This window comes from Pelophylax lessonae, assembly GCF_965119305.1.
Source record: "Pelophylax lessonae genome assembly, chromosome: 12".
Classification (NCBI taxonomy): Eukaryota; Metazoa; Chordata; class Amphibia; order Anura; family Ranidae; genus Pelophylax; species Pelophylax lessonae.
The window spans coordinates 187,195,799-187,209,570 of NC_138779.1; the positions used below are offsets into that span (position 1 = coordinate 187,195,799).

General features: G+C 39.4%; 1 protein-coding gene across 1 annotated transcript in view; it reads right to left on the reverse strand.

Moving 5' to 3' along the window:
* Positions 1 to 2,928: 2,928 nt before the first annotated feature.
* The window catches only part of LOC309568497 (cell adhesion molecule CEACAM19-like), a 52,533-nt gene continuing 41,689 nt past the window's right edge, over positions 2,929 to 13,772 (reverse strand). The window contains exon 6 of the mRNA XM_082274175.1: positions 2,929 to 3,140. Within this exon, the coding sequence (XP_082130301.1) occupies positions 3,093 to 3,140 (48 nt within the window). The 3' untranslated portion in view covers positions 2,929 to 3,092. The remainder of the gene's footprint in view (positions 3,141 to 13,772) is intronic.

Here is a 13,772-nt window from a genome sequence, read left to right on the forward strand (position 1 = left end):
TCAATCCTCAAGAGGTGGGTGAACAAAAAAAACCCTACAAATTCTGACAAATTCCAAGCATTGATTTTGCAAGAATGGTTTGCTATCAGTCAGGCAGTGGTCCAGAAGTTGATTAACAGCATGCCAGGGCGATTGCAGAGGTCTTGGGAAAAAAAAGCAATGCAAATATTGACTCCTTGTATAAACCTAATGTAATTGTCAATAAAAGCCTTTGACACCTATGAAATGGTTGTATATATACTTCAGTATACCATAGTAACATCTGATAAAAAGATCTAAAAACACTGAAGCAGCAGACTTTTTGAAAATTATTATTTGTACCATTCTCATAACTTTTGGCCACGGCTGTACAATGCCTTCAGTCGTCAGCCATAACATTGATCACTAGTCAGTGCATTTTTCGTAGTAGACTCCTCCTTGTGTTGAGAATTTAGCTGCAACATGCCATCTCTGGATCTTTGCTAGGTGGCCTACCCTCCAAAAAAAACCCCAGTCAGGCAGTATACCCCTCACACATGGAATAGATGAAGTTCATTCACTTAAAAACCCAGCTTCATCCCCCACCATCCCATGTGCCCCCCCAATGCCAGTATTGTTTATATTTTGAAATTTACATTTTCAGAAGTCTTCAGTACAGCCACATTCACCAATCTCTTCACTAATCCACATTGAGTTAAGGGTGCTGTGGTTATAGAATTCCAGGAAGTGGGTCAATACCAAAAACCTCACTTACTGTATGAACTCAGTCTCTTTTTTTTTTTCACTCAGTTTAGTTATGCTGGGTATTATTCAAGCCAGAAGACGGACATCTTGCAGGGAAAAAGAGGTACTGCAAGGAATGAAGGTGAGCTTTTTGCCTGGGGGACTTTTTCAAGAATTAAAAATGATGTCTAAAGTTGGGCTCTAGACTATGAAGCCCATTTCTCTTTAAAATGTTCATTAAAAGAAGGGGCTTTTTAGAATAAGTGTACATATCTTATAGCAGAAAACCATGAGGCTTCTGCAAACCCCAGGACATCTATTCATTTAAAGAGGTTTACAGGGGACTCCATAAGAAAATAAATTATTTTAGAAATTCATAGATCAAAAGGGAAAACACAGTAGCGCAGAAAGAAATCTGAATTGATCATGTATTAATCTAACTAAAATCAGATTGGTTGTTAATCACAATTTGCTATATGCAAATATGATGTGAATGTGCAATGTATATGTAAAGCGCTGCATAAATTGACAGCGCTATATAAGTACCTAAAATAAATAAAAAATAAAAATATGCTAGGTCTTCTGCTTCAACTTTTTAGAAAGGAATTCACTGTCCTCAACCTGTACATAGTTCTTGTTTTGGGGTATCCCACTCAATTCCCTTAACCCTATCCAAGTTACTCCAAAAATGAAAAAAAAAAAAAAAAAAGAACACCCTTAGGCTGCTTTTCGAGGCAAGGAGTGACAATGATCGTGTGCCTGGCTGTGGGGTAATCTACTGGGAAAAGAACCTGGGCAAATGTCTAAGGGCTCCGTCAGGGATAGCGATACATTTACAATTGCTACTCCAAGGCTGTTGGCAGCTCCTGCCCTACTATGGTTCTTCAGTTGTGTGGGCACTACAAGTTAAAGAGTATCTCTAGGCAAAACCATGTTTTTTTAAGTTTAGTTTTAGATGAAGGGTTAGACCCTCTTACCAAGTTTAGCTTAGTTTTTAAAGCTGTCTGTGCTCCCACTGGGGAGATTCACCCCTCTATTTGTACTGGTTACCATTAACACTGGGTAAAAAAAAGGAGTAAAAATCCACAAATTTTGAGTTGTCCCCAGAACAAGAGGTAAGTGAAAATTTTCCAGTGCTGACGTGTTTCATGGACAACTGTCTATAAGGGGAATTCTTCTCACTTTAGGAGATTATCTCCTCCTTTCTGTTGCCTCCCTTGGACAGCATGTGAAAGAAATTTTCCCCAATGGTACATAGATGGCAAAAATAACCTAGCAGGGGTTTTAGCCCTTCCCCTAGCCCTTCCTACTCTATCCATTTTTAGGCATAACTATTTTTATGTTCATTGGTTTTTATTAAATTTTTCTTAAGATAACAGGACAAAATAGTGTAAACAAGATTACAGATCTTAACAAATCATAACAGATAGTGAGAAGAAATTACCGCATCGAACCACAGTGTGCAGTATAAATAACATTGTACATGAATGAACAGCATCATGGGGGTAGCGTGAAGGAAGAACAGTGAAAAAGAAGCAATTATAGTTCCCTTCGCAACAATGAATTAATTTATGGATAGAATGTCGTGGAGGTGACCTCCCAGGTCCCGGCACCCCAAATGGGACCAGTCTGTGCCATAGGGCCCAGGGGGTAACCCCCATATACAGCAAATGAAAATCAACAGAGGTAGGTAACTCAACATGTTAATGCAAAACATCAGCACTTGAAAGAGAACGACTGTTATACCATTCAAACCAAGAGGACCAGAAAGCATGGCCTTGAGTATATGCAAACATGCGTTCATAGGATCCATGTGTATGAACCAACGTGATCACATTGGTAATGGAAATGTGTGCATCGGATTTCCAGTTGCGGGCGATCAGTAGTTTAGTGGCTAGCAAGATGTTGATGATTAAGATACGATGACGTTTGGGGACTCTATGTATCCCTATATGTAAAAGGGCTAACGCTGGTGTGAGTGTACAAGGGGTGTTAGTGACTGTTTCAATTAGCGACGCAACCTCCATCCAAAGTGAGGTCAAGCATGGACAACCCCAAAGGATGTGAAGTAAGGTGCCTCTACCCCCGCAGTTTCTCCAACATAGGGGGGAATTCACTGGGTTGAATTTGTGGGCCAAATATGGTGAGATGTGCCATCTGAGATTGATTTTCCATTTTTAGGCATAACTTTTAAAGCAGCAAAAGGAAACTCATGAACATGGTGAACATGGTGAATAAATTACTTTTATTCACAGGCGGTGAAAACATATGTGGAAATAATAACAAAAACAATATTATTACATAATGTTATATTTCTCTTTGCTTTATTACAAGCATTTACAATATGATCACAGGGAAGATTGTCCATTACATGGAGAAATAGTCGTGTGTCAGTTCTTTAGCGCTGTGTATATGTCTTCTGACTTGGACTGCAAACTCTGTAAGATGGACAGGACCATTAAAGCAGAATTTCAATCAAGAAACAGAAAATCAATAATGATAGCTATATCTGTTTGGTAATTCTTTTTGGGAAACATAATCTCTACAATGGCCCGTAAGGACATTTCTGCACTTTCATTTCCCAGTGGTTACACTGAAAACCTGTAGCACACCCCCTAAGGAGCCATGGGTAAATTTGTTCCTAATTCCCCCTTAGAACACATACAGCTAGGCACACTACATTTTCTGCACTTTTCCACTGGCTCCAAAGAACAGTCTGGGGGTTTCTTTTTTTTTTTTTTTTCCAAAAGCTTTATTTGTCAAAGAACAAATATACTGTAGTAAATGTATTACAAATATCAAAGTGACAGTGTCATAGCAGGTACAAAGTAGTAAGAACAATAAACATTGGACATTGATTACATTGTCCTTATTACGACAGCAGGCCAAAGGTAAACAAAGACACGGGTAAATCGAATATAAAGTTGTAAGATCTATATCTAGTTTAACAGGTTGGAATAGACTCAATCAAGTGATTAGAACCAGGCTCAACATGTGGAAATAACCAAAGGTGGGAATATAGGCTAATGTAAACGTGAGGTGACCATAACTGTGCCCCGAGTCTTCGATTTGTAGGACTTGGTTTTAGGTGTCTTTAAATGTTTTCCGGGTGGTCTGGTTAAGGGTAAGTGAGATTGCATATTAGGTGGTGTGTAAGCAAAGGGTAGGAATGTGTATTTGTCAAGGTGTCTATGGGATGTAAAGAGTAAAGATCCATGTGGGGGTAAGGAAAAGGAAATGTAGCTACAAAGGTAGATGATAGGAGGGGGAATGTTATTTGAGGAAAAGGGAGGGGGATGTTTAGGAGGAAATTTTGGAGGGTGTGAGGGAAGTGCTGGAAGTATCTAAGTATGGCATAGGGGATAATGGGAATGCATATGGGGATAGGGTCAACTGCCCTCCTCCTTGTCCCCTGTTTGGGGTAAGACATATGAATTGAAGTCAGGTGTTTAATATATACGTCTGTCGTTGTAAAATGTTGCCAGTGGGACCAGGTTGCCCTGAACTTTTCTGGAGTGTATCGTGATTGGTAGATGAGCTCCTCAATATGTGCAATTTTTTTTGCACCCTTGAACCATTCTGTTACAGTAGGAGGCTTTGGGGAAAGCCAATTAGATGGAATGCATAGTTTGGCCACGTTAATGAGATGCATGGTTAGGGAGTGAAAGTAGAGAGATCTTGGAATGTTGGAGTGGTGTAGTAGAAATTGGGCTGGACAGAAGTCTAGCAGGAGGATGGAGATTTGACAAGTGAGTCCATGGACTTCTTCCCAAAATGGCCGGATTAGAGGGCAGGACCACTAAATATGTAGTAGCTAGCCCAATTCCTTTTTACAGCGCCAGCATTGAGGGGAGACTGTGGGTATATATTTGTGGATTTGTGGGGTTCTATACCATCTGGAGAATATTTTGTAGCTGTTTTCTTGAGTCAGAACATTCACAGAACCCTTGTGGATATATGTGTATATCCTTTCCCATTGGTTGTCTGAGAGATCTATAGCTAGGTCTTGTGCCCATTTGCGACTGGCTAAATTGAATTTTGGTTTGTGGTTATCAAACAGCATAGATTAGATGTCTGAAATTAGATGTCTCTGTGGTTCTGTTTCGAGGCAAATTGTTTCAAAAGGTGTATGTTGTCAGGACCAATCAGGAAGAATTTGGAGTCTTCTTAGGAAGTACTGGATTTGGGCGAATGTCCAGAATGGAAAAGAGTGGTTTGTGGTTCTGGGTGCAAGAGATGCTAAGGATAGGAACTGGCCTTTGTTGAAGAAATGTTCTGCTCGGACGGTGGAGTGAGGCCAGTTGTCCAGGAGAGAGGAATCTGCCATGCCTGGGGAAATTCTGGGTTATGCCGGATCGGGTATAAGGGACCTGGGGATGATGACAGTTTATGTTTTCTGCAAGTTTCATCAAAATCTAATAGTGTTGTTCCTATGAGGGTGTGTAATTTGCAGGATGGAGGGATGTGGCAGAGAGGAGTATCCATGGGAGTTGGGGAAGATGTGGCAATGACATGGCCTTTTCTAGTTCGACCCACCCTTTAATTCGGGAAAAGATGCTCCAATCGACTACACTTGTTAGTTTGCAGGCAAGATGCTTTTTGATGTCTGGGAGGCAAATACCTCCTTTCAATTTAGGGATAGTCAATGTGCTGTAGCTTAGTCTTGGCCATGATGTACCCCACAGAAAAGATCTAAATTCTCTGCGGTAGGACGAGAAGAAGGCTGGGGGTATTTTTATCGGTATGGTTTTTAATACATACAGGATCCTAGGAAGGATATTCATTTTCAAGATTGGGGATCTTCCGAACTATAAAAACAGACCCGTGGACCAGGATTTCAGGTTGCACTGTATATTTCGGAGAATCGGGAGATAATTTTTTTTGTCGCATAGATCTGAAAGTTTGGCAGGTAATTGAATACCCAAGTATGTTATTGCCTCATGGTCCCAACTAAATGAGAAATTAGGCTGGCATTTTTTGAGTGTGTCCTGCGACAAAGAAATGTTTAATGCGTGTAATTTTGAGAAATGAATCTGTAAATTTGTTAAGAATTAGAATGAGGCAAAGTCTTTAGGAAGATTAGGAATTGTAATGTGCTGTTCCGATAAGAATAATAGGACATCATCTGAGAAGGCAGCTAATTTGTGGGTTCGTTTAGCGATTGTGATACCTTTAATGTCCGGGTTGGATCTGAGACGGTGGAGTAGGGGTTCCAGGGTTAGGACAGAAATTAGGGGTGAAAGGGGGCAACCTTGTCATGTTCTATTAGAGATTGAGAAGGCATTCGATAGGTGGCCGTCGACTCAGATTTTTGCCGTAGGGTTGGAGTAAAGTGCTTAGATGAGATGGAGCATTCGTTCTTGTAGGCCAATTGCCTTGAGGTTCCTGGACATGTAGTCCCAGGCCACTTTACAAATGAAAAAAATGTAATATTTGCGCTAGTATTTAACTAATATGTGAAATAACAAGGTGTTAATCATCAAGACAAAATCTGTACATATATGTGAATTCAAACAAATATGAGGATAGCAGCACTTAAATATATTGCACATAACAATAGAAAATACCATGTATAAAAAAATAAATGTGCTTATCCAAAACAACAGTGCAAAAAAAAATTACTAAAAGCATAATTTAAAAAAGAATGTTGAATGCCTTCTCAGCATCAAGGGAAAGAAAGAAACCTGGTTTATGAGTGGATGTAAGCCAGTGATGTATGTTGATCCCCCTTAGAGTGTTATCCCTGTCATCTCTACCAGGTATGAAACCCACTTGGTCAAGGGAGATCAGCTGTGGTAGATGGTGTAGTAGGCGATTGGCAAGGATTTTAGCATATAGTTCCAGATCAACATTTAGCAGTGAAATCAGTCTATAGTTAGTGACTAGTGAGGGGTCTTGGGGATAACTGCTATGTGCGCTTCCAACAGGTCCTGTGGCGGTTGGATAGAAGATGATAAGGAGTTGAAAGCCGAAAGAAACCAGGACATGAGAGGGTCCATAAAAGTTTTATAGTAACCCACAGTTAAACTGTCTGGCCCTGGACTTTTCCCTGGCTTCATTTGTTTCTATGCTAACTTGGTTTCCTCTTCCAAGAGAAGGTGTTCTAGGGCTTGTGCTTCAGAGATAGATATTGGTTTAAAATTCTGTAAGAAGGTTTTATTTGACAGAAGTCTGTGGGTGTCATCTTTACTAGGGTCCGTATCAGAGAGATTATATAGTTGGGAGTAATAGCCGACAAATTGATTGGCTATGTCGGAGTTGGAGGTAAATTTGTGTCCTGAGGAATCTGTTAGAGAATGAACTGTCATGGCAGCCTTTTTGGCTCGTAGTGCTCTAGCCAGGAGCCTGCCTGATTTGTTACCGAATTCAAAGAAGAGGGAGGCAGGGGAGGGAGGGTAGAAAAGAGAGGTGGGTGAGGCGAGAAAAGACGCGGGGAAGGGGTTTATAAAAACCCTAGGGGGAAAATCCGGTGACAAGTGAGAATCCACTCACTAGTCTGGGCGGAGTGAGGAACGTCTATGTGTTGTAACCAGAAATGTACAGTGGTAGTGGGGCGTATGGGGATTCAGGTAGGTAAGAAGGAAAGGTATACCACTGAATGGGGGGAGGTTCGGGAGAAGAGAGTGTGTGTTCAGTGTGTTTGCCAGAAAAAAGGGCCAGTTGGGGCTCGTAATACAGTATTGAAGGAGGCTGTGTAGGAGGGGAAGCGTATGCATGAATATTCCATAAATAGTAGGTTAGAAGCACTATTGGTAAGGTGGGCTGTCAGCAGGAGGGATAAGTATAGAAGTATACTAGCTAAGTGAGTAGGGGGGGGGGGGGGTTAGGTTCGTCAGTTACCATGTAGGGAGATTTAGTGTTTTGAAGAGCTTTGTCAAGGAGTCTAATCCTAATGTGATAATTGGGATCCTATAAGCCTATCAAATGACGAGTATCTAACAAATAATGTAACTGAGTGTAACCATAGCAATGAAAACTGTGTCAGTAAGTTGTGTGGCCTGACGTGACATGTGGTTGGTGAAGATCACCTTGTAGAATATTTGAGGGTCAAAATGTTATTAGGTTTTATACTTATCTCTTTATCGCTATGGAGGAGATGTGAAGGAAGGAGGGGGGGGTAGGTGAGCGGCCTGAGTGTGGGAGGGTAGGGTGAATAGTATTGGGTGTTGTGATGTTAATAGGGACTTAGGGTGGTGGTGACCGCATCAGGAATTGGAGGGTCTGTAGGAGGTTTTTCGGATGTAGGGGATATGTTTAACCACTTAAGCCCCGGAAGATTTTACCCCCTTCCAGACCAGGGCCTATTTTGCGATTCGGCACTGCGTGACTTTAACGGACAATTGCGCAGTGGTGCGACACTGTACCTAAACAAATTTGACGTCCTTTTTTTCCCACAAACAGAGCTTTCTTTTGGTGGTATTTGATCACCTGTGCGATTTTTTGATCATGCGCTATAAACAAAAAAAGAGCGTCAATTTTGCAAAAATAACAATATTTTTCACATTTTTTTATATGAAATTCCCCCCAAAAAAATGTAAAAATCAACATTTTTTAACATTTTCAGCCAATTTGTTATATGCTACATATGTTTGGTAAAAAAAATCGCAAAAAGCGTATTTTGATTGGCTTGCGCAAAAGTTATTGCGTTTACTAACAAAGGGAAAGATTTTTGTCATTTTTGTTGTTTTTTTTTTTAACGAGTAATGACGGCGATCTGCAATTTTTTTTTGCGGGACTGCGACATTGCGGCAGACAGATCGGACCCCTGACTGACATTTTTTACACTTTTGGGGTTACCAGTGACATTCCTGCAGTAATCAGTGCTATACATATGCACTGTTACTGTAAAAATGACACTGGCAGTGAAGGAGTTAACTGTATTGGAGAGGGAGGGGTTAAGCGTGTCCTAGGGGCGTGTTTCTAACTGTGATTGGCTGTGACTACTAGTGTAAGAACAGAGATCAACGGTCCTACATAGTAGAACTGTCTGATCTCCATTCTTACACAGGGAAGAATGACAGGCGGCTTTGTTTACATTAGCCGCCTGCCTTTCTTCCGGTGTAACGGAAGATCGGGAGTCGGGCCCGCCGGGCACACGCGCGAGGGGGGTCCGTGACCGCGTGGGTGCGCGCCTCCGGCGGCGCTTGCTCGCTCCCTAGAGCCTCACAGGCTAGTGACGTAGCCCTACGTTGCTTTGCCTGTGAGGGGCTGACCGCCGCAGTAAATAGTGGTGCGGCGGTCGGCAAGCGGTTAAGTGGCGGGATGGCGGCGTCTGACTCTAAGCTAGAGTGATCTGTGTTAGAACTAAAGGGATCTAGCATCCTGGGAATGTGGTCTCGTAGTTATTCTACTCAGATAGCCACAGGACTATTGGTTGCTTCCTGCAGAAATCCACCAGGCTCTTCCTAGTGAGGGAATCTGAGTGGGGAATCCCCAGCTGACATGCGAAGAATCCAGCAAAGGAAAATTACGGTAAGTAAGCCAAACAATTTTTCCTATTCCTTGACCCCTTAATGTCAGCCTACCATGGGATGTAACAAGAAATGCCCCTCAATGAGAGAGGGAAACCACTGCAAATAGGAAGGAAAGTAAAACACAAAGACTCAATGTTGCTAAACAATTTAATGACTGAAAGCCATCGCAATGATCATAGTACTGAATGCCTCTGTGAGCAGCAAAGTCACATTCAGCCTATAGTGGTGGATGAAAGTATTAGCTGAGCTCCAGCTAGCTTCTTTGCATACTACCTCAGCTGAAAATTTAGCATATGCCGCCAATGGAGGAAAGGAGACCTAAGAACTCCATGCACTGTTTGCTGTCAGAAAAGGACTGGACATCAGGACTCTGGACTTTCTTGGCCTTCCTGTGAGGAAGAAAAACCCAGCCTAATGCTGAATTGAAAAAACAAAATTATACCCGCGCTACACAACGTGAAAATTGAATATAAAAAAAAAAATAATAAAGGTGTAATAATGTGCAGCTGCTGCAAACACTAAGAAAATCTTAGGGAAATGTGATAAGAAACGAATTTATGCAGCGCTAGCTCCAATAAAGTGTTAAGTGCTGTGATAACATATATAGTAAACAGTATTGATAAAGTTCATATAAGTAATATCATATAGAAAGTGCTGAGTGCTAGAAAATGATATATATATTATCTATGCAATAACCAATGGTTGTAAAGTGCATATATAAACATAAGTGGTTGATTAGAGTCCAAATGAATATTCAGTGCTTGAAACAAACAGTCCTTATAGTGATCCAATTAAAGTGCCAAGGTGCCAAATAATTAAGGTGCTTGCAAAGTGACAAGGTGCCCCTCAAGGTTCCCCACTCACCAGATTGCAGATAAATTAAGACCTTCAAGATTATTGCACATTGCCCGCGATCTTTAAGGACCAGAACTTCTCCTATGTAGCCTTCGAACTTATTGGGTCAGCTTCCGCTTCCACCGTTAAACAAAAGAATGGCCATACATGGTGAAGTAAGTTTGAACAATTTTTATTCCCAAAAGTATGTTCAGATGGGTACTCACAAGTGTATATAAGAATTAAGCATGTACAAGGAACTCGTGCGGCGCCGCTCTCGGCGTGCGTTCCACACACAGGAAGTTCCTGACCGGAAGTGACGTTCGTTTTGGTCCGCAACCGGAAGTGCGTCAACGCGTTTCGCCGTCCATACAGCGTCTTCAAAGACATCACTTCCTGTTAGCGGAGGCTTTTTATATCGTAGCCTCTCGGTGCTCATTTCCGGAATCTTATTATTTATACTTTGGCAATCGATCATAAAACAATCAGCTATATTAATGGCATTATTTTAGTGAAGTATAATCATTTACAGCCTTAATTAATTTGTTGAAATATCTGTAATAATCATGAACGATTGGTACGTCCGGGCATCACTTCCTGTATACAGAGCTTTATTTAACCCATTAATAATTCCGCTATAATTGAATATTAAAAACATCAAATAACATTAATAATTTATTGGGTTCAAACATTATATATTTAATCAATTTCAAAAACCTATGTTTATTAATAATAATAAAATGTATAATATATATAAAAATTAAAAATTAAAAAAAGTTAAAATGTTAGAAAAACCTATAATATAGGGATCAAATGAATATAGAAACATTTAAAAATATCTATAAAAAACATTAAATATTCTTATTGCATATATCTATAAGTACTGTGAGATTAATTAGAGGAGTTAGATTGTACACTATTATGAGAAATTAATAATAATTGGTAGGATGTGGAAATTCTATACTGGAACTAATATATGAGGGGTTGGTTAAGACAGAAGGAAATAAATATAAATGCATTTAATCTATTAGAGAAGATAGGAAAATAATTAAAAGAAGGGGCTACCAATTGGATAGGAAGCAATTGACATCTACGTCTACATTCAATCCTTTGGGCTTGAGTGTCTCCATGCGATGGATCCACTGAGTTTCATTTTGTGACACTGCTTTTTTCAGGTTGCCCCCCCTCCAGTGGGGTTCTATTTTGTCAATAGCACAAAAAGACAAAAGGGTAGGGTCACTATGATGAAAAAGTTTGAAATGGTGGGAAAGACTGTGGTTTTTAAACCCTTTCTTTATGTTAGAGACATGTTCTCTCAGTCTTACTTTCAGTTCTCTAGTGGTCCTACCCACATACTGTAGTCCACATGGACATGAGAGAAGGTATGTCACATGTGTGGATGAACAAGTTATAAATTTATTAATTTTGTACATTTTACCATTAAAAGAAGATTTAAAATCCATATTTTTCCTTTTTCTAAACCTAGAAGTGCGGCAGATCATACATCTGCCACAACTGAAAAACCCATTCTGATCCCAGAATGTGCCTATTTTTTTAGGTGGGTTCACCACATTGTGTGCTAATTGTAATCTAAGGGTTTTGGGCTTAGTATAGATAAACTGTGGTTTAGATGGAAGTAGAGTTTTAAGAACATTATCTTTCAATAAAAGGTGCCAGTGCTTTTTTAAAATCTTCTCCATTTGGGTATGCTGTCTAGAAAAACTGGTGAGGAATGCCATACTATAATCTCTTTTAGTCTTTTCTTTTTTCTTGAATAAGTCCTTGCGTTCAATATTTTTGACTTTTTTCTTAATTTTCTCCAAGTCTCTTTTCTTATATCCCTTTTCATGGAATTTATTTATGATTACTTCCGCTTGTTCTTCGTAGTCACTTTCTTTGTCACAATTCCTTCTTATCCTCATTAGTTGACTACTGGGGATTGTGTTAAGCCATCTGGGATGGTGGCAGCTCCCTATGGGGATGTAGCCATTGGCATCCACTTCTTTAAAATAAGTTTTAGTAAAAAGTTTGTTAAAATCTTTAAAAATGCAAAGATCTAAAAAATTGATACCTTCCAAACTGTTTGTGTGGGAAAAAGAGATATCATATTTGTTGTTATTCATAGATGATAAAAATTGATCTAATGTATTCTGGGTTCCCCTCCATATGATAAAAATGTCATCTATGTATCTCTTATAGGTGATGAGTTCCTTAGGTCTATTTTTAAAAATTTGTTCACTCTCCCATTTCCGCATAAATATGTTTGCTATGGAGGGAGCATATTTAGCTCCCATGGCTACTCCTTTTTTTTGTCTATAGTATTCTTTCTTATACAAATATTAAGCAGGATCATGCATTACAAGCAGCAAAATGGGCCCTGGACCAGACGAAAATAAAAACGAAACAAAAGGAATTTATATTACAAGGACTAGACTTCGCAATGAGCAACAATTTTTTTTGGCACGAGAAAGAATACTATAGACAAAAAAAAGGAGTAGCCATGGGAGCTAAATATGCTCCTTCCATAGCAAACATATTTATGCGGAAATGGAAGAGTGAACAAATTTTTAAAAATAGACCTAAGGAACTCATCACCTATAAGAGATACATAGATGACATTTTTATCATATGGAGGGGAACCCAGAATACATTAGATCAATTTTTTATCATCTATGAATAACAACAAATATGATATCTCTTTTTCCCACACAAACAGTTTGGAAGGTATCAATTTTTTAGATCTTTGCATTTTTAAAGATTTTAACAAACTTTTTACTAAAACTTATTTTAAAGAAGTGGATGCCAATGGCTACATCCCCATAGGGAGCTGCCACCATCCCAGATGGCTTAACACAATCCCCAGTAGTCAACTAATGAGGATAAGAAGAAATTGTGACAAAGAAAGTGACTACGAAGAACAAGCGGAAGTAATCATAAATAAATTCCATGAAAAGGGATATAAGAAAAGAGACTTGGAGAAAATTAAGAAAAAAGTCAAAAATATTGAACGCAAGGACTTATTCAAGAAAAAAGAAAAGACTAAAAGAGATTATAGTATGGCATTCCTCACCAGTTTTTCTAGACAGCATACCCAAATGGAGAAGATTTTAAAAAAGCACTGGCACCTTTTATTGAAAGATAATGTTCTTAAAACTCTACTTCCATCTAAACCACAGTTTATCTATACTAAGCCCAAAACCCTTAGATTACAATTAGCACACAATGTGGTGAACCCACCTAAAAAAATAGGAACATTCTGGGATCAGAATGGGTTTTTCAGTTGTGGCAGATGTATGATCTGCCGCACTTCTAGGTTTAGAAAAAGGAAAAATATGGATTTTAAATCTTCTTTTAATGGTAAAATGTACAAAATTAATAAATTTATAACTTGTTCATCCACACATGTGACATACCTTCTCTCATGTCCATGTGGACTACAGTATGTGGGTAGGACCACTAGAGAACTGAAAGTAAGACTGAGAGAACATGTCTCTAACATAAAGAAAGGGTTTAAAAACCACAGTCTTTCCCACCATTTCAAACTTTTTCATCATAGTGACCCTACCCTTTTGTCTTTTTGTGCTATTGACAAAATAGAACCCCACTGGAGGGGGGGCAACCTGAAAAAAGCAGTGTCACAAAATGAAACTCAGTGGATCCATCGCATGGAGACACTCAAGCCCAAAGGATTGAATGTAGACGTAGATGTCAATTGTTCCTATCCAATTGGTAGCCCCTTCTTTTAATTATTTTCCTATCTTC